The 22,312-nt window shown below is 67.4% G+C and overlaps 2 protein-coding genes across 5 annotated transcripts; one reads left to right on the top strand and one right to left on the bottom strand.

The window, feature by feature from the left end:
- Positions 1 to 300: 300 nt before the first annotated feature.
- SPRYD3 (SPRY domain containing 3) lies at positions 301 to 6,841 on the top strand. 2 transcript variants are annotated; one of them, XM_054649311.2, is made up of 11 exons: positions 301 to 457; positions 1,375 to 1,548; positions 1,785 to 1,860; positions 1,983 to 2,107; positions 2,639 to 2,774; positions 3,048 to 3,236; positions 3,763 to 3,912; positions 4,300 to 4,357; positions 5,084 to 5,203; positions 5,275 to 5,426; positions 5,976 to 6,841. In XM_054649311.2, the coding sequence occupies exons 2-11, from the start codon at positions 1,388 to 1,390 to the stop codon at positions 6,108 to 6,110; spliced, it is 1,302 nt and encodes a 433-aa protein (XP_054505286.1). In that variant the 5' UTR covers positions 301 to 457; positions 1,375 to 1,387; the 3' UTR covers positions 6,111 to 6,841. The 2 variants fall into 2 exon arrangements, with proteins under 2 accessions (XP_054505286.1, XP_077048848.1); XM_077192733.1 differs by lacking the exon at positions 301 to 457 and adding an exon at positions 491 to 547.
- Positions 6,842 to 6,941: 100 nt separating this feature from the next.
- On the bottom strand, positions 6,942 to 21,842 carry TNS2 (tensin 2). 3 transcript variants are annotated; one of them, XM_077192724.1, is made up of 27 exons: positions 21,342 to 21,842; positions 19,848 to 19,959; positions 19,351 to 19,388; positions 19,226 to 19,264; positions 18,804 to 18,842; positions 18,241 to 18,284; positions 17,728 to 17,896; positions 17,250 to 17,300; positions 16,623 to 16,745; positions 16,193 to 16,257; positions 15,833 to 15,916; positions 15,361 to 15,473; positions 15,227 to 15,287; positions 14,491 to 14,557; positions 14,268 to 14,391; positions 13,608 to 13,673; positions 13,416 to 13,520; positions 11,217 to 13,019; positions 10,534 to 10,792; positions 10,055 to 10,179; positions 9,622 to 9,714; positions 9,342 to 9,419; positions 8,762 to 8,839; positions 8,205 to 8,391; positions 7,726 to 7,794; positions 7,601 to 7,630; positions 6,942 to 7,505 (listed from the first exon to the last, which is right to left on the bottom strand). In XM_077192724.1, the coding sequence occupies exons 1-27, from the start codon at positions 21,405 to 21,407 to the stop codon at positions 7,364 to 7,366; spliced, it is 4,230 nt and encodes a 1,409-aa protein (XP_077048839.1). In that variant the 5' UTR covers positions 21,408 to 21,842; the 3' UTR covers positions 6,942 to 7,363. The 3 variants fall into 3 exon arrangements, with proteins under 3 accessions (XP_077048839.1, XP_077048838.1, XP_077048840.1); XM_077192723.1 differs by lacking the exon at positions 21,342 to 21,842 and adding an exon at positions 20,595 to 20,713; XM_077192725.1 differs by lacking the exon at positions 21,342 to 21,842 and adding an exon at positions 20,417 to 20,512.
- Between the last annotated feature and the right edge of the window lie 470 nt (positions 21,843 to 22,312).

Genomic DNA, 22,312 nt, shown 5'->3' with positions numbered 1-22,312 from the left:
CAGGCTGAGCCCCTCAGTGCCCCCAGTATCCTCCAGTTCCCCCAGTCCTCCCAGTAACCCCCCCCATCCTCCCAGTTCCCACCTGTCTCCCCAGTTTCCTCCATTCCCCCCAATCCCTCCGCAGTCCTTCATAGTCCTCCCCAATCCCTCCCAGTCCCCCCCAGTTCTCCCCAGTTCCCTCCATTCCCCACGGAGCGCCCCCCCCCCCGTCCCGCAGGGGGCGCCCTTACGCATCTCGCCCCATGCCTGCAACGTCACGTGGTCATGACGCACACTGCCCGTTTTCCTCAGTAGGCTCCGCCTTCCTCCCGTTTCGTCCTCCGATTGGCTGAGGGAGCCGTCAGTGGGGGCGCAGCGGGTGGCGGTTAGTCCGCGGGGCACAGTGGGCGGGCACAGAGAGGCGGAAGCGAGTGGGACCCGGATGTGAGCGCGGCCCATGGAGGGGGCGGGACCCCCGGTAAGGGGCGCTGGGCGCCGGGGGGCTCTGGGGGAGATGGGGAGGGGTCCTGAGGAGCTCTGGGGAGACGGGAAGAGCCCGGGCTGGGGAGTATGGCAGCGATTTGGGGGTCCTGGGCGGAACTGGGGAGGTCGGGGGGGTCGCATGGTGGGGGGCGGCCGCGGTGCGGGGGGAACGGGGGGGGTCGGGGGTGCTGGGGAAGGGAGACCCCCGGCATGGGGGGACCTTGGTGTGGGGCGGGGGTCGGGATTGGGCTGGCAGGTGTGATGGGGGGGGGGGAGGGGTCAGGTGTGATTTGGGTGTGCCAGGTGTGATGTGGGGGTGTCAGGTGTGATTTAGGTGTGTTAGGTGTGGATTTGGGTGTGCAAGGTGTGGGTTTGGGGGTGCCAGGTGTGGGTTTGGGGGTGTCAGGTGTGGATTTGGGGTGGTCGGGTGTGGATTTGGCTTGGTCAGGTGTGGGTTTTGGGGTGTCAGGTGTGTGTTTGGGGTGTCAGGTGTGTGTTTGATGGCGGTTTTGGGGTGTCAGGTGTGTGTTTGGGGGCGGTTTTGGGGTGTCAGGTGTGGGTTTTGGGGTGTCAGGTGTGTGTTTAGGGGCGGTTTTGGGGTGTCAGGTGTGGGTTTTGGGGTGTCAGGTGTGTGTTTAGGGGCGGTTTTGGGGTGTCAGGTGTGTGTTTAGGGGCGGTTTTGGGGTGTCAGGTGTGGGTTTTGGGGTGTCAGGTGTGTGTTTAGGGGCGGTTTTGGGGTGTCGAGTGTGGGTTTTGGGGTATCAGGTGTGTGTTTGGGGTGTCAGGTGAGTGTTTGGGGGGCGGTTTTGGGGGATCTCGGGTTCTGGGGGTTCCTGGCCGATTTGGGGTGTCAGTTTCGGGTGTGTCGGTCCCACCCGTCCTTTCGGGGGTCCCAGCGTTGCCTCCCCGCAGGAGCCCCCCCGCCATGGATGACCTGAACCTGCACTTCAGGTTCCTCAACTGGCGCCGGCGGATCCGGGAGATCCGGGAGGTGCGGGAGGGCCGGGACCGGGACCGGGACCGGGATCGAGGCCTGCGCTGCCAGGAGCGCGCCCGACACATCCTGGTGGACGGGGACACCCTCAGGTATCCGGGGGGAGCCCCAGGAGGGGCTGGGGGCACCCACAAAAAGGGGGTGTGGGAGGGGCCTGGGGGGGGGGGCCCAAGGAAGGAAGGAAGGTGGGGGAGATGCACCCAGGGGGATGGGGGGGGGGGGGCCTGGGGGCACCCATACACCTGAGGGGTGTCTGAGGGTACCCGGGGGGTGTCGGGGGCTGTCTCAGCCCCCGGTGCTGTCTCAGCCCCGCCCCTGCTCCCCGCAGCTACCGCGGCCCCTCGGGCGAGGTTGGCTGTTACGTGGCCCCGCGGCCGCTGACCCGCGACAGCAACTACTTCGAGGTGAGCGGGGGTGCGGGGGGCGCGGGCCGGCCCGGGGGCTGTGCCGGGGGCTGTACAAGGGGATTATCCCGGGGGGCTGTGCCGGGGGACACGGAGCCCTGACCCCGCCGGGCCGTGCCCAGGTGTCCATCGTGGACAGCGGCGTCCGCGGCACCATCGCCGTGGGGCTGGTCCCGCACTGCCACAGCCTCGAGCACCCCCCGGGATGGGGGCCCGGCTCCGTCGCCTACCACGCCGATGATGGAAAGTGAGTGTCGCGATAGCGGGGGGCGGGGCCGGGAGGGCGGAGATTGTTCGGGTAGTGGGGATGTCGCGATAGCTAGCGGAGAAGCGTTGGGATAATTGCGGGTGTTGGGATGGTAAGGAATTTGACGACGCTGATAGATGTCAGAATGTGAGATGAAGGACGGAATGATTTGGGATGTCAGGGGTATTGGGATAGCAGGAGAATGTCGGGATACTGGGGAGTGTTGGGACTTTGGGGATGTCAGATATTGGGGAGTTTTGGGACCTTGGGGGTTTTGGATATTGGGGAGTGCTGGGAGCTTAGGCGTGTTGGATATTGGGGATTGTTGGGATATTGGGGAGTGCTGGGACCTTAGGGGTGTTGGATATGGAGGGGGGGCCAGGGGGGCAGCAGGACTGGGAGGTGTTGGGGGGCACCTGGGCCTGTCACGATATTTGGGGTCTGCTCCAGGTTTGAGGTCCCCCCTTAGTGACACTCTCTCCAATCTGACCCCCCCTTTTCGGGGTCCCTCCCGGTTTTGGGGTGTCCCAGGCTCTACAGTGGCCGGGCCAAGGGGCGCCAGTTCGGCTCCAAGTGCAGCTCTGGGGACCGGATCGGCTGCGGCGTCGAGAGGGGCTCGTTCGGAGCCCCCCCAGCCCAGGTTTTCTTCACCAAGAACGGCCAGAGGGTGAGGGGATCCCCACCCTGCCTCAGAGCACCCTCAAAACTCACTGGGGCACCCCCAAACCTTTCAGGACCCCATAAACTGGGGTCCTTCTACCCCTGCCCCAGCTGCTCTTCACAAAGAATGGACAGAGGATGGGGGGATCTCCAAAGCTTCTGAAACCCCAAAGCTTCCAGAGCCCCCCCCCCACTTCCTACTTTAGTTTCCCTAAATCCCAGATGGGGGGCCTAGGGGTGTCCCTGAGCCCCCCTCACATCCTGACTCCCTCATTTGCAGGTAGGGGGTCTGGGGGTGCCCCTGTCGCCCCCGGGGCTGTTCCCAGCCGTGGGGCTGCACTCGCTGGGCGAGGAGGTTCGGCTGCACCTGCCCCCCCCCGGGCCCCCCGAGGATGAGGGGGGAGCCATGCTGGTGGACAGCCTGGAGGAGGAGTGGGGGAGGCTCCACGACGTGCGGCTCTACGGCTCCGTGAGCACCCGGGGGGGAAATGGGGGCTGGAGCCTCCCCCAGGACTGGGGATGGCCCAGGGAGGTGGGGAGGGGGCTCAGAATGAGGGTGCAGGGGAGTGGGGTTGGATGAGATTGGAGCTCCTTCCTGGGTTGGGAGGTCAGAAATTGAGGTTATGGGGTGAGAAGAATTGGGCTTTGGGAGTTTGGGTGAGGACAGTTTTGGGGATGGGACAAAAAGGGTCCCCAATCCTGGGGAGGGTGAAAAGGGGGGCCGTGACACGGGGCCGGGGTAAGGGAGTCCCAGCAGAAACATCAGGAGTCTGGGGGTTCTTGGGTGCCCCTCAAATCCCCTGTGTGTGCCCCCCCCAACCCTCTATGGCTCCCCCCCTCAGCCCCTGTGATCCCCCAATTCCCCCAGCACCCCTCAAACCTTCCCAGGTGCTGTTTTTAGGTGGGGAAGGGAATGAATTTCCTGGATCTGGGGCTGGTCCGGGTTGGGGGGTACCCCCTTTGCCCCCTGTCTGAGCCCCCCCGCGCCCCCCCAGGTGTTGGAGTACGTGGGGAAGGGGAAGAGCATTGTAGATGTGGGGCTGGCCCAGGCGCGGCGGCCGCTCAGCCCCCGCAGCCACTACTTCGAGCTGGAGATCCTGGACCCCGGCGAGAAGTGCTACATCGCCCTGGGTGTGGCCAGGAAGGTGCGCGGGGGGCTCGGAATTGGGGTACGGGGGGGCTGAGGGGGGTGGAGACACCTACGGAGCTGGGGGTGGTAGGGAAGTGGGGGGATGTGGGTCAAAAATGGAGGTCTGGGGGTTACAGAGGGAGTAAAGGGGGGCTAGAGCCTCCTCTAGGGCTGGGAGTGGCCAAGGAAGGAAGGGAGGGGGCTCAGGTTTGGGGTACGGGGGTGCTGGACCTCTCCCCCGGGCTGGGGCTTGGCTGAAAGGTTGGGGCGGGGTGTCAAAAATGAGGGTTTGGGAGGGAAAATTGGGGTCTATGAGTTGGGGGTCTATGAGTTGACCCCCCCCCCCCCCCCCCACACATTGTCATTGCCTTTACCTCCCTCCCTCCCCTGTGCATGCCCTCAGGATTACCCCAAAAATCGTCACCCTGGCTGGAGCAGGGGCTCGGTGGCCTACCATGCAGGTGAGCCCCGCAGAAGTGGGGGGACCCCCAGAATGGCCAGGACCCCCCCCCCTTCCAGAACCCCCCAAACACGGGACCCCAATAGTGGCTAGTGGCAACTCCTCCTACTCTTTCTGCCCCTGAAAACCCATTTCCCATTTTTCCTCCCTATTTTGTGTTGCACCCCTATAATGAGGGTCTGGGGGTCTTCCCCATGACCTTGGGGGTCCCCCCTAATTTGGAGGGTCCCCATGGCTCCTCCTTTCTCCCTTCCTCCATCTTTTTCCTATTCATCCTCTTCCGTTCCCAACCCAGTATCCTCCCTTTTTTTGGGGTGCACTTCTGTGGGGAGGTCTGAGGGGTGGTTTTCTATTCCTTGGGGCGGAGGGGGCCCTATGGCCTCTTCCTCCCCCTTTTCGACCCTTTTAGCTCCTTTCTCCCCCTTTTCCCTTTCACCTCCTTCACTCTCTTTTTCCTTCCTTTCCTTCCTTTCCTTCCTTCGGGCCTATTTCTCTTCTATTTTTGGGATGCAGCCCCATGGGAGGGCTCCTCCTCATGGTGGGATTTGGGGATCCCTCTATGCACCCCCATCCCCAGCTGTCCCCTTCTCCCTTTCCTTTCCTCCTCCTCCTCCCCTTTCTCTGCCCATTTCTCCCCCTTTCTTTGGGGTGCACCCCCATGGAAGGTATCTTGGGGTTTCCTCCACAAACTGGGGGGGGTCCCCCTAATTCGAGGTCTCCCCCCCAGACGACGGAAAGCTGTTCCATGGCAGCGGGGTCGGGGATCCCTTCGGCCCCCGCTGCTACAAGGGTGACGTGATGGGCTGTGGGATCATGTTCCCTCGGGACTACGGCCGGGACAGCGAAGGTACCGCGGGGCTGGGGCCCCCGAGGCCGGGCGGGCTCGGGGCGGGTCCCTCACCCTTTTCCCCGCCCCAGGTGACAGCGATGACGCCTCGGAGCCGCCCGAGGTGAAGGTGAAGGTGCGCAACGTGATGTACCTGGAGGAGGAGGAGGAAGAGGAGGAAGAGGAGGAGGAAGAAGAGGATGGGGAGGACATGGAGCAGGAGCAGGAGGGCAGGAAGGTCGTGGTAAGGGTGGGGACACCCCGCAAAAAAAAAAAAAAATCTAAAAAAGCCCCCAAAAAGCTTCTCCTTCACCCCAAAATTCTCTGTCCATCTTTGGGATCCTTTTGAATCAGTCTGGGGGCTCCAACACCTGGATTTTGGGGGGGTTGGGGTGTCCCGCCTCCCTAATATTTTAGGGTGACCCCTGGTTTGTCTACGATCCCCACACGTATTTGTGCCCCACCCCTGGACCCTCCATCACACCAAAAATCCACCCTGCAGCCCCCTTGGGTTCCCTTGACAGTGACTCACTCTGGGGTCACCCCCTTTGTCCCCACTTCATTGGAGATTGGGGCCTCCCCGCCCCCCCCTCATATTTTGGGCTGACTCTGCTGTGTGTCCCTGAACCCCCCACCATGTGTTTGTGCCCTCTCACCCCAAAAATCCCCCTATACCCCCCTTTTGGCTCATCTTTCCTTGCCTTACTCCCCCCTTCACCCCTGTTATTTTGGGGGGGTGGGGTCTCCGCTGCCCCCCAGTCTCAGGGTGAACCCCCTGGTTTGTGCCCCCCAGGTGTTCTTCACACGGAACGGGATGGTCGTGGGGCGCAGGGAGGTTGGGGTCCCCCCCGGGGGGCTCTTCCCCACCGTGGGGATGCTCAGCACTGGCGAGAGGGTCAAGGTGGACCTGCACCCCCTGAGTGGATAAGGGGAGGCCCGCGTGGGGCCCCCCCAAAACCTGAAACCTGCGGTGCTCCTGGTGCCCCCCCGGGCCCTCCCAGTGCACTTTAGGGGGTTTCCACGGCAGTGGAGACCCCCACAAGGTGGTTTTTAGGGGGTTCACTCCTGCCCCCACCCCCATAATGTCCCTCTTATGGGGCCTCTTTGAGGGGGGTTCCCCTCATTGAATCCCCCCTCAAAAGTACCCCACCCATGCCCCCCCCCAGATGGTTTTTGGGGAGTCTCAGCCATGGCCCCCCCATTTTTGGGGGACCCATTCCTGCCCCCCCCAATTATTCCAGTGACCCCCCAGGTGGATTTGGGGGTCTCAGTCCTGCCCCTTCCACAATGGGTGACCCTCGTGCCCCCCCCTTTGACCCTCCCCAGCCCACCCAACCCCTCCCACTCCATTGACCCCCAGTGCCCCCCAAATCACACTTGCACCCCCTCATCTCTTCCAGCACTCCCCATTCCTGGGGGGGTTCCAGGGGGCAGGATTTGGGGTCCCCCATCATGAATGTAACCAGACCCTTCCAATTCCATGGAACCCCGGAGTCCCCAGCTCTGTGCTGGGGGCTGGGCTGGTTTTGGGGTCCCCTTTGATGTTTGCACATGGCGGGCGGGGGTCCCCATGCCGCCCCCCCCACCAAATAAACCAATTTCTTACACCAAAATAAATGTGGATTTATTGGGGTTCCTCCAGGACCCCCCAAATTGCAAGGGATGTCCCTGTGCCTCCTTTTCTACCAATCTCCACTTCTTCACTTGAGGGTGTTTGGGGTCCTTCAAGGGTGGTTGGAGGGTCTGGAGAGTATTTGGAGGGGTGTCGGGGGGGGGTTTAAGGGGGAGTTTGGGGATCCCCAGTAGGACTTTGGTGCTTAAGATGGTGGGAAGGACAATTATGGGGGTCCCCTTGTGCTCCCTCAAATCGGGGGTGTCTGGGAGGGTTTGGGGGAGCCGGGGGTGGTTTTGGGGGGTTTGGGGGTGTTCAAGACCATGGTGATGAAGGTGATGATGGAGGGGGGGGGCTTGGTTATGTGTGTCCCCCTGTCCCCCCCCTTGGCACAGGGGACTCCAGGGTGTTTTGGAGGTCCCAGGGGATTCTGGGGGTCCCTCAGTTTCGTGTCCCCAGCAGGACCTCCGTGAAGAGTGGCGGGGGGAGTCCCGCTGGGTTTGGAGGGTGCCCCCGAGCCCCCCCTGCCCAGGTGGTTTTTGGGGTGCGGGGGCGGTCCCCAGTGTCCCTCAGTGCCGTGTCCCCAGCAGGACTTTGGTAACGAAGGTGACGATGGCCCCTGCTGGCTGCTCCGGGTCCAGCTCCGCGAACACGTGGCACGCGTTGCCCCCCCCCGGGGCCCCCGCCTGCTTCGCCACGAACCCGAAAATCCTGGGGGGGCCGGCGGGGGGGGAGGGGCGAGCCAGAGTTAGAGCTGTGCCCCCTCTCCTTCCCGGGGGTCGAGTTCTGGGGGTCTCCCCGCCTACCTGGCCGTGGTCCCGTCGGGGTTCGCCCACCTGGGGGTGGTTGGAGGGGTTGGGAGGTGTGAGAGGGTTTGGGAGGTTGGGGTTCCCCGCCGTGCCCCCCCCCGTGCCCCCGTGCCCCCGCTCACCGGCGCTCCTGCGGGTCGGTGCCGCAGTGGGTGACGCTGCTCACGGGGTAGTGCCGGCGGAAAAAGAGTCTGGGGGGGGCACCGGGGGGAGCACGGGGTGAGGGGGGGTGTGGGGGGCAGGGCAGGGTCGGTGGGTGCCGAGGGGTTCCGAGGGAGGCCGGGGTTGGTTTTGGGGGGGATTCGGGGTTTGGGGGATTCGGGGTTTGCAGGGGTTGCTGGTTCAGGACGGGGCTTTGGGGCATTTGAGGTTTTGGGGTTTGGGGGGCTGGGAGGTTTGGGGGGGTCGGTGTTTGGGGGGGATCTCGGTTTGAAGGGGCCCAGGTGTGGGGGCTGGGAGGTTTGGGGAGGGTCGGGGTTTGGGGTGGGGGGTCAGAGTGGTCTAGGTTTGGGCTGGGGGGAATTAGGGGGGTCTGGGTTTGGGATGGGGAGGGTCAGAGGGGTCTGGGTTTGGGGTTGGGGGGGGTTCAGGGGTGCCTCACTTGCGCTGCCGGTCCGTCAGGGTGATCCCCTGCACCGACACCTTGAAGTGCACGGGGCTGGGGGGGGGCCGGGGGGACCCCCCCGCGCTTGGGGCCCCCTCCAGGAGGGACCCCACGGCCTTGGCCACGGCCTGGGGCCCAGTCAGGGCCTCGGTGCCCACCGAGCCCAGGAACAGCACAGAGCAGGCTGGGGGGCAACAGGGAGAGCTGCCCAAACCAGGACCAGCACCCCAAAACCAGGACCAGCCTCCCCAAAATTTGGATAAGCACCCCCAAACCGGACCCAACCTCCCCAAAACCGGGACCAGGCTCCCCAAAACTGGGCCCAACCTCCTCAAAACTCGGACCAAACTCCTCAAAACTGGGACCAGCACCCCAAAACCAGGACCAGCACCCCAAAACCGGGTCCAAGCTCCCCAAAACCGGGACCTGCCCCCGCAGTACCCCCTGTCCCAATGCCAACCCCTCATGGTGCCCCAATTCCCGTGCCTGCAGTGCCCCAGTGCCCCTCCCATCCCAGTGCCCCCCACTCCAGTGCCCCCAGTGCCCAGCCCCACCTGCCCCCTGCCTCAGGAGGGCTCCGGCCGTGCTGACATTGGGGGGTCCCGGCGGCTCCGGGGGCTCCTCCTGCAGCTCTGGGGAGGAAGGCTCAGGGTGGGGGGGCGGCCGGGGACATGGAGGGGCTGGGGGAGTTTGGGAGGACTCTGGGGGGATTTTGGGGCTGGAGGAGTCTCTGAGGCGTCCCATCAGCTTTTCGGGGCGGTCTCCACTGTTTGGGGGTGTCCCCGCAATTTTGGGGGCTCCTGCGGTTTTGGGGTTTCCGCGGTTTTGGGGCGTCCCAGCGGATGTTCAGGGGGTCCACGTGGGGGTTTTGGGGTGTCCCCGCGGGTTTTGAGGTGTTCCCTTGTGGGTTTTGGAGGTTTCCCAGGGGAGTTTTGGGAGTTTCCCTGGGGAGCTTTTGGGGGGTTCCCTGGGGTTTTGGGGTGTCTCCGCGGGGTTTTTGGGGCATCCCATGGCTTTGGTTTTCTCCCGGGGGCTTTTGTGTGTCCCGGGAAGGGGTTGGGAAGGTGTACCCGCAGTTGGAGGGGGGGTTCCTGTGGGGGTTTGGGGTGTTCCCGCAGTTTTTGGGGTGCCTACCTGCATGGGGGATGCGGAGGGTGCAGGGAAGTGAGATGGGGGTGATGGAGTGCTGCAGTACCAGCGCTGGCAGGCTCCCTGGGGGGGAAGAGGGGTCAGGGCACCCCAAAACCCCCACGGACTGCCCGAAGCCCCCACAGATTCCCTCGGACCCCAACCCCCCCACCCCGACCCCCCTGAGCCCCCCCCGAGTTCCCCTTGAGACCCCACTGACCCCCACAGCCCCTACCACCCACCTCCCCATTCCCCCTCCCCCCAGACCCCCCGAGCCCCCCCTCACCAAAGTAGGGCTCCTCGGGGCACCCCCGGATTTTGACCCCCCGCGGGCCCGTCTCGATCAGGAAGTGCCGGACCAGCTGCTCCTGGGGGTCCCCTGGGGGACCGGGGGGCGTCAGACGCCAGCGAGACGCCCGAGATCCCCCCCGCCCCTCCAGGGGGTGTCCATGGGGGGGTCCGGGAGGGTTCGGGGGGTGCTGGGGGTGTCCAACCCCCCACGGCCCCCCAGAACTGCGGGGCGGGGGGGAGTCTCTGGGTAGATTTGGGGGCTGCTGGTGGGGAATTTGGGGGGATTTTCAGGGGTCCCAGGATGTTGGGGGTGTCAGAGCCCTGGGAGACGCCCGAGACACCCCCCCCCAGTATTCCATAGGGAGGAAGTGGATTTGGGGCATGCAGGGGGGTCTGTGGGGTTCGGGGGCGCTCGGAGGGGTCCATACCCGCTCTGGAGGTGGCGCGGGGGGGCGGGACCCCCACCCTGAGCGCGAGCCCGAAGGCCCCCGGAAGCTGCTGCTGCGGCGGACGAGGAACGAGCCGGGAGGGGCCGCCTTGAGCAGCGCCACGGCTGGGGAGACACGGGGGGGTCACAGGGGGGGAACCCCACCAACCCCCCTGTTTAACCCTCCAAGCCACCCATAGACCTCACCCATGACTCCGCCCATAGATCCCTCCCGAACCCCCCGGTGCTCCCCACAGACACCCCCAGCACCCACTGACCCCCCCCCCCCCCCCCACTGACCTCCCCTCGCTGACCCCCCCACTGACCCCCCCATGCTCCCCCGATCCCCCTCAAGCCCCCCCAGCCCCTCAATCCCCCCTGAAAACCCACAAGACCCCCCCCAAACCCATCCCTTCCATCCGCGTCCCCCCCCCCCCCCCCCCACCCCGTACCTTCCTCCGGGACAGCCCCGGTTTGTACCAGAACTTGCTCGTGTCCTGCACGAAGGTGCCCCCGGGGGGGGTCCCGCCCGGCCCCTCCCCCGCTGAGGGGGGTCCCTGGGTCCCCCCTGGGCTGCGCTGGGGTGAGGAGGGGTCCCGGGGCCCCCCCGGGGCCGGGGGGTGCCGCTTCTCGGGCAGGGGCGGCTGCGGGGGCGGGGGGGAGCCGGGGGTGCCGCTGCCGGGGGAGGGGGCGCGGGGGGGGCCCGGCCAGAGGGTCCCCTCAATGGGGCTCCGCCGTCCTGGGGGGGGCACAAAGAGAGGGGAGACCCCCAAAAACCCTCTGGGGGGGCCTCCACAGACCTGCCCCCGTGGCTCCATTCCCCCGGCACTCCCCAACTCCCCCGGGTACCCCTTTAATCCCCCCAAATCCCCCAGCCTCCCTCAGTTTACGCCTCAGCTCCCCCAAGCCCTCCTCCCCCCCAAGCCCCTCAGTGGTCACGACCCCTCCCCAGAACCCCCCAGTCCCTTCAGACCCCCCCTCAGTCCCCCCTCGACCCCTCCAGACCTCCCCACGGACCCTTTGACCTCCCACGATCTCCCCCAAGACCCCCCCCCCCCAACTCCCTTTAATGCCCCATAACCCACCCCAAGCCCTTTTAGATCCCCCCAAACCCCAAACACCCCCCAGCGCCCCCATTAACCCCTTCGCGCCCCCATCGTTACCTGTCGGCTCCTGGGGCTCCCCCACGGCGGGGGGGTCGTAGCCCCCTTTTCCGGGGGGGGGGTCCCGCTCCGGTCCCAGCCCCGGGCGGCCGCAGTGGGGGCAATTTGGGGGCTCCGGAGGCGGCGCGGCGGGGTCCCCCCAGCCGTGCCCGCCGTAAATGGGGCGGGTGGGGAGCGGGGAGATGCCCCCCCAGCCCTGGCAGTCCTGGCAGGGGCAGAGGGGCGGGAGCTCCCCCAAAAGCAGGTACCCCCCCGCCACGGGGCGCCCGTAGCTTCCCCACGGGGGGAACCCCTCGGACAGCGAGCGTTGCACCCCCCGTTTTGGGGGGTCCCGGGAGGAGGCCAGGCTGGCTCGGCGGCACAGGGGGGGGCACGGGGGGGCCCAGGTGCTAGGAGGGGCCCAAGGGCTCGGGGGGGTGGGGGACACCGGGAGGCTGTGAGCGGCACAGGGGGGGCTCTGGGGTGCTGCGATCCCGTGGGATGCGGGGGGGCTGTGCAGTGAGGGGGTCCCGTGGGCTCCCGGGGGGCTGAGGGATGCGGGGGGGCCATGGGACATGGGAGTCCCGTGGGGGGCTGGGAGTCCCTCGGATATCGGGGTGATGTGGGAGATGGGGAGCCCGGGGGATGCCGGGGTGCCGTGGGGTTTTGGGGGGCTGTAGGATGTCGGGGGGCTGTGGGGGGCTGGGCTCTCCTGGGATGTTGGGGTCCCATAGGGTGTCAGGGTCTCGTGGATCAGTGGGGTCCCGTGGGCTATTGGGGGGCTGTAGGACACCAGGGACTTCTGGGCTGGGGTGGGGTTCTGGGGAGTGTGGGGGCCCTGGGGTGTTGGGGATCCATGAGATGGGGGGGTCCCGTAGGATTTTGGGGTCCCATAGGGTGAAGGGGACCCCTGAGATGTTGGGGTGCCATATGGAGTCGGGGTGTCCAGGGATGTGGGGGTCCCGTGGGACGCTGGGGGGCTGTAGGGCAGCAGCGAGCCCTGGAATGTGAAGGTACCCTGGGATCCCAAGGTGCTGTTGGGCAACAGGGTGTCCTGGGAAAGTGGGGTCCCGTGGAATGTTGGGGACCCCCGGCATATTGGGGTCCTGTGGGATATCGGGGTGCCATAAGACACGGGGACCCCGTGGGATATTGGGGTCTCGGGGGATGCTGGGGGGCTATGAGGTGCCAGGATCCCGAAGGAAGTTGGGGACCCCTGGGGTGCTGGGGGGCCATGGGGTGTCAGGGTCCTGTAGGGCTTTGAGGGGTCATAGGGTGTGGGGGACCCCTGGGGTTTGGGGGCCCCACAGGATGTGGGGAAGCCGTGGGGTGTCAGGGTCCCAGGGGGGCTGTGGGGAGCAGGGGTCCCATGGAATGGGGGGGTCCCGTGGGATAGGGGGGTCTTATGGGATATTGGGGTCCCATAGGACAGCGGTGTCCCGTGGGATGGTGGTGTCCCGTGGGATGGGGGAGTCTCATGGAAGGGGGGGCTCCCGTGGGATATCGGGGTCCTGTAGGGTAATGGATTCCGGTAGGGCGCTGGGCTCCCAAGTGCTTCGGGGCTCCCATAGGCTGTGGGGGTCCCAAGCGCTTCGGGGGTGTCGGGGGGCTCCTCCCCCGGGCCGGGGCTCTCGCGGCCCCCCCTAACCCCGAACCCCCCCAGCAGCTGCTCCAGCTCCCGGCGCTCGGCGGCCGTGGGGGGGCCGCGGGGGGCTCCGGGGGGGGGCGGGGAGTCAGAGTCCCCCCCGTGGGAGGAGGGACCCCCCTTCTTCTGCACGCGGGCGTAGGGGCTGCCATCCAGGGGACCCCAGGTGTGGGAGGGCTCTGGGCAGAAGAAGGGCGGTCAAACCCCCCCTCCACCCGGACCCCCAAACCCCCACGGGACCCTCCGTGTTCTCCCGCACCCCTTCAGGCCATGGGGACACCCCCCCGTACACCCACGTTGCCCCCCAGAGCCCCACGGGCACCCCCAGTACCCACTGGCATTTTCTCCAGGCCTTCAACTCCCCCGTTGAAGGGGGGACCCCCTGGCCTCCCCCAAAGCCCCCCGTGCACCCCCAAAGTCCCCTCGGCCCCCCAAACCCTCCTATGCACCCACCCCTGATGCCCCAGGACAGCCCAGCACCCTCCAGCACCCTCAGACCCCCCTGCACCCCCCAAAACCCCAGTCACAGGGTCCCTCCTCCCGTACCCCAATTCCTGCCCGGACCCCCCACTCACCCTCGGGGCTGTCCCAGGGCTCCTCAAAGGAGTCGCGCCGCACTGCGGGGTCCTGCACCCCATAATCAATAGGGGTGGTGGGGGGGCCGCGGGGGGCGACCCAGCCTGGGAAGGGCCAGCAGGGGTGAGAGGTCAGGGGGGAACAGCGGGGAACCCCTGCTTCTCTCTGCCCCCCAAAACCCCGAAACCCACCTTCGACCCTCTCGGGGCCTGAGGAGAAGATGAACTCGACGGTGGCGTCGGGGGGGAAGCGCTGGTCTGGGGGGATCAGCAGGAGCGTTTGGCAGGGTGGAGGTGGGGGGGTCCTCATAACCTGCACCCCCGGTGGTGCCATTCCCAGCCCTCACCCCCCAACCTGCACACCCCAATTCCCCAGCACCGCCCTGCTTGCTTTCGTCGGGGGGGGGCATGGGGGAACTGGGGGCGTTCCTGTTATTTGTGACCCCAAATCCACCCATGCAACCCTCCAGATAAATTCTGAGTCACCCTAACATTAACCATAACCCTAACACTAAACCCTAACACTAACCAAACCTTAACCCTAACCCTAAAACAACCTTTACCCAAACCCTAATCCTAACCCAAAGACTAAACCTAAACACTAACCCCAACCCTAAACTTAATGTTGAACCCTAAGCCTAAACCTAACCGTAAGCCTAACCCTAACGCTAAACCCTAAGCCTAACCCAAACTCTAACCCTAACCCTAACCCAAACCCAAACACTATACCTCAACCCCAACCCCAAGCACCCCCAGCCCCCTGAGCACCCCAAACCCCCCCTGTGCTCCCGCGCCCCCCCAGCCCCGCACCGCCCCGGCTCTCCCGGCCCGTGCCCCCCCCCGTGCCCCCACCTTGCCAGGCCAGGTCCAGCTCGTCCCGGCGCAGCCTCAGGCGGGGCCCGCGCAGGGTCCCCGTGTGGAACTGAACCCCAAAAATCGCCTCGCGCCCCCCCCGCCGCCGGTGGTAACAGCGCACCTGGGGGGGGAGGGGCACAGGTGGGCGGGGGGCTCGCACAGGTGGGCGGGGGTCACACACAGAGGGCGGGGGTCCCCCCTCCCCGCGGCTCCCCCTCACCATCACGTCCCCCTTGAGCAGCAGCGCCGGTTCCAGGGTGACACAGAGAGACTGCGAGGCGGGGGGGCTGCGGGGAAAGGGGGGGGTCAGGGTGTGGGGGGGGCTGCGGGGAAAGGGGGGGCATTGGGGGGCTGCTGAGGAAAAGGGGGGGTCACGGTTTGGGGGGTCAGGGTTTGGGGGGGCTGCTGGGGAAAGGGGGGTCAGGGTTGAGGGGTCAGGGTTTGGGGGGGGCTGCGGGGAAAGGGGGGCATTGGGGGGCTGCTGAGGAAAAGGGGGGGTCACGGTTTGGGGGGTCAGGGTTTGGGGGGGCTGCTGGGGAAAGGGGGGTCAGGGTTTGGGGGGTCAGGGTTTGGGGGGGGCTGCGGGGAAAGGGGGGGCATTGGGGGGGCAGGGTTCGGGGGGGCACGTTTGGGGCAATCATTTTGGGGGGTGTGTCAGGATTGTGGGTACCCTCTGAAACCTCAGCATCCACAGAGCACTGGGGGAAATTGGGGGGAGTCCCTGCACCCCTCAAAGGGGGGGGGTCGGGTGTGCAGGTCAGGTTGGGGGGGCGGGGCTGTGAGCTTTGGGGGTGCCCCAGGACCCCCAAACAGGCACAGTGGGGGATGGGAGGGGTGGGGGACGGGCCGGGATGCCCCCAGCAGGCACGGCACGGGGGGGGGGGGCGAGGTTTGGGAGGCTCCCGGACCCCCCCGAGGTGCAGGGGAGGTCAGGTTTGGGGGGGGGGGTCACTCACTAGACCCCCGAGGTGTAGACGAGCTGCAGCGATTGGTAGATCTTGAGGAAGGGGCGGCAACCTAGGGGGGGCACAGGGGGATTACTGGCGGCCCTGGGGGTGTGCTGGAGTCCTTCCCCCCACCCCAAACTGACCGTCGGGGGGGTCGTAGGCAGGCAGGGGGGGCAGCAGGACGTGGTGCAGGAACTGGGGAGAGCTGTTCAGGCGGAGCCGCCCCGAGAGCAGCGCCCCAAAATCCTCCGTGTACCTGGGAGGATGGGGCACAGGTGGAACCCCAAAACCGCCCCAACTCCACACCAAAACCATGCCAAAAATCCCCTCGAAACGAGCCCAAACACCAACTGAAACCACGCCAAAAATAACCTCAAAACCACCCCCAAAACATCAGCCCTAAGAATCACCCTAAAACCATCCCAAAAATCACCCTAAACCACACCAGAAGTTACCCCTAGAACACTAAAAGCCGTCCCAAAAGCACCCAAAAGTCACCAGAAGAGACACCCCAAAACACCCCCCAAAACCCCTCAAAACCACCCCAAAAACCTTTGCCCCAAATCACCCCCAAAACACCCCAAATCCCGCCATGGCCTCCCCCAGCTCCCCCACCTGCGCTGGGAGGGCTGCAGGACCCCCCCCAGTTTCTCCTCGCAGAATCTCCTCATGCTCAGAGCGTTCAGTGCCTGCTCGGGGCTGGGGGCAGGAAAAGGGGGTTAAGGTACCCTCAAAGACCCCGCGAACCCCCGGGACCCCCAAGACTCCCCCAAACCCCGCAGGATTTCTCCACAGTCCCAATCCTCCCACGGCCCCTTGACCCCCCCAGGACACCCTGCACTCCCCCCCCTCCCGGGACCCCCGCCCTGCCCCCCAACCCCCCATAAACCCCCACCAGCCCCCATTATCCCCAAAAGCCTCCAAGTCCCCCCTTACCCCCCTCGGTCCCCCCAAAGTCCCCCCGCCCCCCCTCACCTGCCCCACACGTCGCTGTAGTGCAGAAACGCCCCCACGACCACCCCGACTGGGGCCTTGCTGCCCTGGGGGACGGGACGGGACAGGGGAGGAGCCTCAGAACCCCGCGGTACCCCCCAGTACCTCCCAGTACCCCCCATGGCTCCGAGAGCCCCCCCAAGTGTCTCCCAGAGTCTCCCCAGCACCACCCAGTGCCCCCCACAGCCCCGAGCGCATCCCAGGGACCCCCAGTGCCCCCCCAGTGCCCCTCCCTGCCCCCAGTGCCCCTCCCAGTGCCTCCCAGTGCCCCCCCAGTGCCCCTCCCTGCCCCAGTGCCCCCCCAGTGCCCCCCGCGCCCCTCCCCGTCCCCCAGCCCCCTCCGCGCCCCCTCCCCGCTGTCCGCAGCCCCCCCGACCCCACGAGATGCCCCCCCAGCCCCCCCCGGCCCCACCTTGCAGAGCAGCACGGCCACGTTGCGGGGGTGCCCCCCCAGACACCCCTCGAGCGCTTTGCAGACGGAGCAGAGCAGCTCCAGGGGGGGGGCGAGCAGGTCCGGCCACCCGAAATCCAGCACCTGGGGGGGGGGGGCTCAGAGCCGGCACCCCAAACACCGCGGGGGACCCCCAAAACCCCGGGACACCCCAAACACCGCGGGGGACCCGAAACCACCGGGACACCCCAAACCCACCGGGGGCACCCCAAACACCGCGGGGGACCCCAAAACCCCCGGGACACCCCAAACACCGCGGGACCCCGAACCCACCGGGACACCCCAAACCCACCGGGACACCGCAAACACCGCGGGGACCTCGAACCCACCGGACACCCCCAAATCCACCGGGACCCCCAAACACCGCGAGGGACCCCAAACCTACCGGGACAGCCCAAACCCACCGGGGGCACCCCAAACCCACCGGGAGGCCCCCGAGACCCCAACTCCATCCCCCGAGACCCTCTTCACCCCTCGAGACCCCCGCAACCCCCCAGGGAACCCCCACCCATCCCCCACCCCCTCCTAACCCCGTGGGACCGGCCCCAGGACCCCCCAAACCCGCGGGACCCCCGGACCCCCCCTCACTTTGGGGTTCAGGCGCGGGAGGTCGCGGCACTTCTCGGCCAGGTTGAAGATCTGCGGGGGCACCGCGGGGTCGGGGGGAGTCCGGACCCACCGGGAGCGCCCCAAAACTGCCCTGGAACCCCCAGATCCCAGCCCCACCACCCCCGGCTCCCCCGTGTCCTACCCACCCCCAGGGCTCCCAGTGCCCCCAGAGCCCTCCAGATGCCCCAGCTGTTGCCCCAGTTGCCTCACTTGCCCCCCCAGCAGCCCCATTTGCTCCAGTTGCCCCAGTTGTTGCCCCCCCCCCAGCAGCCCCAGCTGCCACCCAGCAGCCCCAGTTACCCCCCAGCAGCCCCAGTACTCTGTCCCCAGCAGCCCCAGTACCCCCCTGACAGTCCCAGCTGCCCCCAAGCACCCCAGTTACCCCCCCAGCAGCCCAGTTACCCCCCAGCTGCCCCCCAGCAGCCCCAGCTGCCCTGTAGGTGCCCCCCAGGCTCACGGTGTAGTTGGGGCCGTGCCGCGCCCCCAGCAGCCGCGCCAGGTGCCGCAGGTGCGCCCCGGGCCCCCCCTCGCCCCCCGGCAGGGCCACGCTCAGGATCCGCTCGGTGACGAACGCCAGGTCCAGCGGGGGCAGGGGCGCGGCCTCGGGGCTGGGGGCTCGGGGGGTCCTGGGGGGAGGCAGCGGCTCAGGACGGGGGGGGGCACCCCCAGAACCCCCAACGCGCCGGGGGAACCTCACCCTCAGCGCCCTAAATCCCGCCCAGCACCCCAACCCTCCCCGCGACCCCCCAGGGCCCCAAAACCTCTTGGGATCTCCCCCAGATTCCCCCAGACTCCCCCCAGTACACCCCAAAACCTCTTGGGATCTCCCCAGATTCCCCAGACTCCCCCCAGTACACCCAAAACCTCTTGGGATCTCCCCCAGATTCCCCCAGACCCGCCCAGCACCCCAAAACCTCTTGGGATCGCCCCAAATTCCCCCAGACCCCCCAGCACCCCCAAAACCCTGTACCTGGGCAGGGTGCTCCGCTGGGGGGCGCTGTCGAGCGAGGAGCCCTGGAGGGTCCCGGGGAGCCCCAAAAACGAGGGGGGCAAAAGGGGCTCAGGGGGGGTCCCAAAGCACGGGGGGAGTTAAGGGCTGTCCCCAAAGACGGGGGTGGGGAAGGGGGGGCAAAGGAGGGGGGTCAGGGGGGGTCCCCAAAATAGAGAGGGGTGGAGGGAATCAAGGGAGGGTCGGGGGTACCTGGGGTGTCCCCATAACACGAGGAGGGGCAGGGAGGTCCCCAAAACATGAGGGGGGTTCGGAGGGGTCGGGAGGGGTCATGGATGGGTAAGGGGGGGCCAAGGGGGGTGTCAGAGGGGTCCCCAAAACACCGCAGGGTCACGGGGATGTCAGGGGTGGGAGGGGTCGGGGGTCCCCAACTCCTGGGGAGGGTCAGGGGGTTTTGGGAGTCCCAGGGGGGATATTGGGGGGTTCCCGGGAGGGGGACTGGGAATACAGGGAGGGGTTAGGGGTCACGAGGGGCTCAGCGAGTCCAGGAGGTTTTGGGGTTCCGGGGGTCTCGGGGCTCTCACCACGCGCTCGCTGCGCCGCACCGGGGCCGTGTTCCGCCTCTGCAGGGACACAGCGGGGTCTGGGGGGCCCGAGCACCGGGGAGGGGCAGCGTCCGGCCCGGGGGGTCCCGAGGGGGATTTGGGGGGTTTAGGGTTCAGCGGGAATATCGGGGGTGCCCGGTCCTGACATGGGCGTTTGGGGTTCCCGAGGTGCGGGGTCCCGTCTCCTGCTCGGGGGGGCTTGGGGTGGTTTCACCCCTTCCGTGGGGTCCCTGATCCTGCCTGGGGAGTTTGGGGGTCCCGAGGGGAGTTCGGGGGTCCTGCCCGGGGATGCTTCGGGAGTTCGGGTCGTGTCCGAGGGGTCTGGGGGTCTCGAGGGGGATTTGGGGGGGTCTCGGGTCCTGCCCGGCGGCTTCGGGGAGGTCGCGCCCCCCCCCACTCACCAGCTCAGGCGGGGGCAGAGGTTGGCACGGAGCCGTCACCTGGAGGAGGATACGGGGATCATCCCAAATGGGACCCCAGCCCCAAAAGGGCCCCCCCCGCCATGAGTGACGCCCCCCCGTCCTACCTTGCTCTCACATCTCTTGTGGGCGGCGACTTTGCAAACTGTGGGGGACAACGGCGACATCAGGGACCCCCAGGGCCCCCAGTACCCCCCCCTTCCCCACCCTCCCCTGCCCCAGCAACCTCCCAGTATCCCCAGTAACCGCCCACTGCCTCCAGTGAACTCCCCAGTGCCCCCAGTAACCACCCAAGGAACCCCCCATTGCTCCTATTAACTGCCCAGTGCCCTCCCAGTGCTCCCAGTAACTGCCCAGTGCCCTCCCAGTGCCCCCCCCAGTGCTCCAGTAACTGCCCAGTGCCCCCCCAGTGCTCCCAGTAACTGCCCAGTGCCCTCCCAGTGCCCCCCCAGTGCTCCAGTAACTGCCCAGTGCCCTCCCAGTGCCCTCCCAGTGCCCCCAGGAGCTGCCCAGTACCTCCACTGGCCCCAGTAACCCCCCACCATCCCATCCAGCCCCCCCGGTGTGACCCAGGGGTGTCCCAGGGGTGTCCCGGGGGTGTCACCTCTGCACACGAGCCCGTGGGGTCCCAGGGGGGTCCCGCAGCCCCCGCAGGGCGCCCCCCGGCGCAGGCTCCGCTCGCGGAACGCGTGGGGGGCGGCTGGGGACGGCCTCGGCTGGGGGGACACGGCGGGGTCACCGCTTGTCCCCCGCGTCCTCCCCGTGCCACTGCCACGACCTCTCGCGTCACTTCTGTGTCACCCTCACCACCCTCCCGGATCCCATTTTTGTCCCCCCATGTCTCCCCCGATGTCGCCTCTCGTGTCCCCCCATGTCCTCCCCGATGTCACCTCTCGTGTCCCCTCCTTGTCCTCCCCCCTTGTCACTCTCTGTGTCTCTTTCGTGAACCCCCCCGTGTCCTCCCCGGGTCCCCTCGGTGACCCCCCCGTGTACGGCCCCCAGTCCCACCCAGTTCCCACCGTGTCACTCTGTGTCCCCTCGTGTCGCCCCCCAGCATAGCCCCCGTCCTCCTCTGACCCCTCACACGTCCCCAGGTGTCACCCCCGTGTCCCCTCGGTGTCACCCGTGTCCCTCCTTCTGTCCCCCATGTTCCCTCCATGACTTCCCACTGACCACTCCGCGTCTCCTCCGTGTCACCCGTGTCCCCTCCATGGCGCCACACGTGTCCCCGCATGTGTCTCCACCATGTCCCCCTCTTGTCACCCCCAATATTCCCCCGTGCCCCCCCCGTCCTCCCCTGTGTCCTCTCTCGGATCCCGCTCCTGTCCCCCCCACATCGTCCCTGTGCCACCTCCGTGTCTCCCATGTCCCTTCCGTGAGCCCCTCGTGTCCCACATGTCACTCCCCGCGCCACCCCCGTGTCCCCGCGTCCCCCCCGCTTGCCCCTCCCGGAATTCCCGGTCCCTCCCCCGGCAGCCCCGCTCTCTCTCGTGTCCCCCCGGGTCCCCCCCATGTCGCTCATGTCCCACCCGTGTCCGCCAGGGTCCTCTCGCCTTCCTCCCCGTGTCCCCTCCCCGGTGTCGTCCCGCGTGTCCCCCCCGTGTCCTCCCCGGCCCCTCTGGCCTCGGGCCACGGACAGCGCGTCCCGCAGGAAGCGGGGCCGGACCAGCCCAGGAAACGGCGACCCCTGGGACGACCCCGCCGTTCCCACGGAGGGGGAGGGGCGTCGGAGCGTGAGCGGGGGGAGGGGGCAGCGGGGGGGGCGTGGGCGGGGAGGGAGGGGCGTGGGAAAAACGGGAAAAAGTGGGAAAATGGGGGAAAATGGGGGAAAAGGGAAAGTGGAAGCGAGGGGTGAGCGTGGGAAAATATGGGGAGGGGCGGCAGGGGGAGGGGGAGGGTCAGACTCGACTTTGCCCCCCCCGCCCTCCGAGGTCACCCAGCGTCACGCGTGGGGAGGGGGCGGCTGGAGCGGGAACCCCGCGGGGGCGCCACGGGGGGGGTCCCCCCGCTTCTCCCCACGCCCCCAGCCCCCCCTTCCCCGCCGAGGGGGTCCCCACCCCGCGGGACCCCCCCCACGGGGACCTCCCCCCGCTCCTACCGTGTCGGGGCCATCGCGGCGGCCGAGCGCGCGCAGCAGCGTCCCCACAGCCCCGGGGGGCTTCATGGGGGGGCTCCGCGGGGACCTCGGGGGGTGCCAGGCGCTCCCGGGGGGCTCTCGGGGCTCCCCGCGGGTCCCGCGAGCGGCTCCGTGGCCGAAGGCGCGCGGGGAGGGGCCGTTTCCGCGAGCCCGGAGCCGCTTCCCGTGCCGGGGGGGGACAGGGACACGGGGGGGACACGGGGGGGACGACACGGGAACGACACGTGTGGCCACGGGGAGGGGACACCGGGAGGGACATACGGGAGCCAAGGAGGAGACACGGGAGACACACAGAGGAGACACACGGGGGGACACGGGGGGGACACGGGGACGGGACACCGGGAGGATCACAGGGGACACAAGGGGAGGGACACAGGGGGGACACACGGGGTGACACCTCCCTCTGCTGACGGTTCCTCAGTTTCCCCCTTTCTCACTTCCAGGATCCCCCAAATTTCCTCCCGAGCCCCCCCCGGCACCTTCCTGGCGCTGCCCCCGCCCTCTCCTCTTCATCCTCCTCCTCCTCCTCCTACCGTCCTCCCCGTTAACCCGCTCCCGCGGGCCCCCGGGACCCCCAAACTCGGGGGGTAAGGGGGGGGCTAGACCCACCCCATGGGGACCCCCAAAGTCAAGGAGAAAGGGGAGGCTGAGACCCCCCCACGGAACCCCCAGATTAGGTGGGAAAGGGGATCCTCAGCACACGGGACTCCCAAACTCCGGCCGGGGGATGTTGGTTCGGAGGGGCTCAAGGGACCCCACGGAGTCTCGGGATGGGCTCCCCAGGGGCTGCAGGGACCCCAAACCCCTCCCTTGCGAGGCCCCTGCGGGGGGAGCTCGTTTCAAGGGGAGGAATTGGTGTACAGGGGTTTTGGGGGCCGTTGGGGTGGGGGTTATTGAAGGGAGAGAGGAAATAGGGTGCAAAGAGGGTTTTG

This window comes from Agelaius phoeniceus, chromosome 35 (assembly GCF_051311805.1).
Source record: "Agelaius phoeniceus isolate bAgePho1 chromosome 35, bAgePho1.hap1, whole genome shotgun sequence".
Lineage (NCBI taxonomy): Eukaryota > Metazoa > Chordata > Aves > Passeriformes > Icteridae > Agelaius > Agelaius phoeniceus.
The sequence above is the reverse complement of the archived record's forward strand: the minus strand, read 5'-3'. Positions and strand labels throughout refer to the sequence as shown.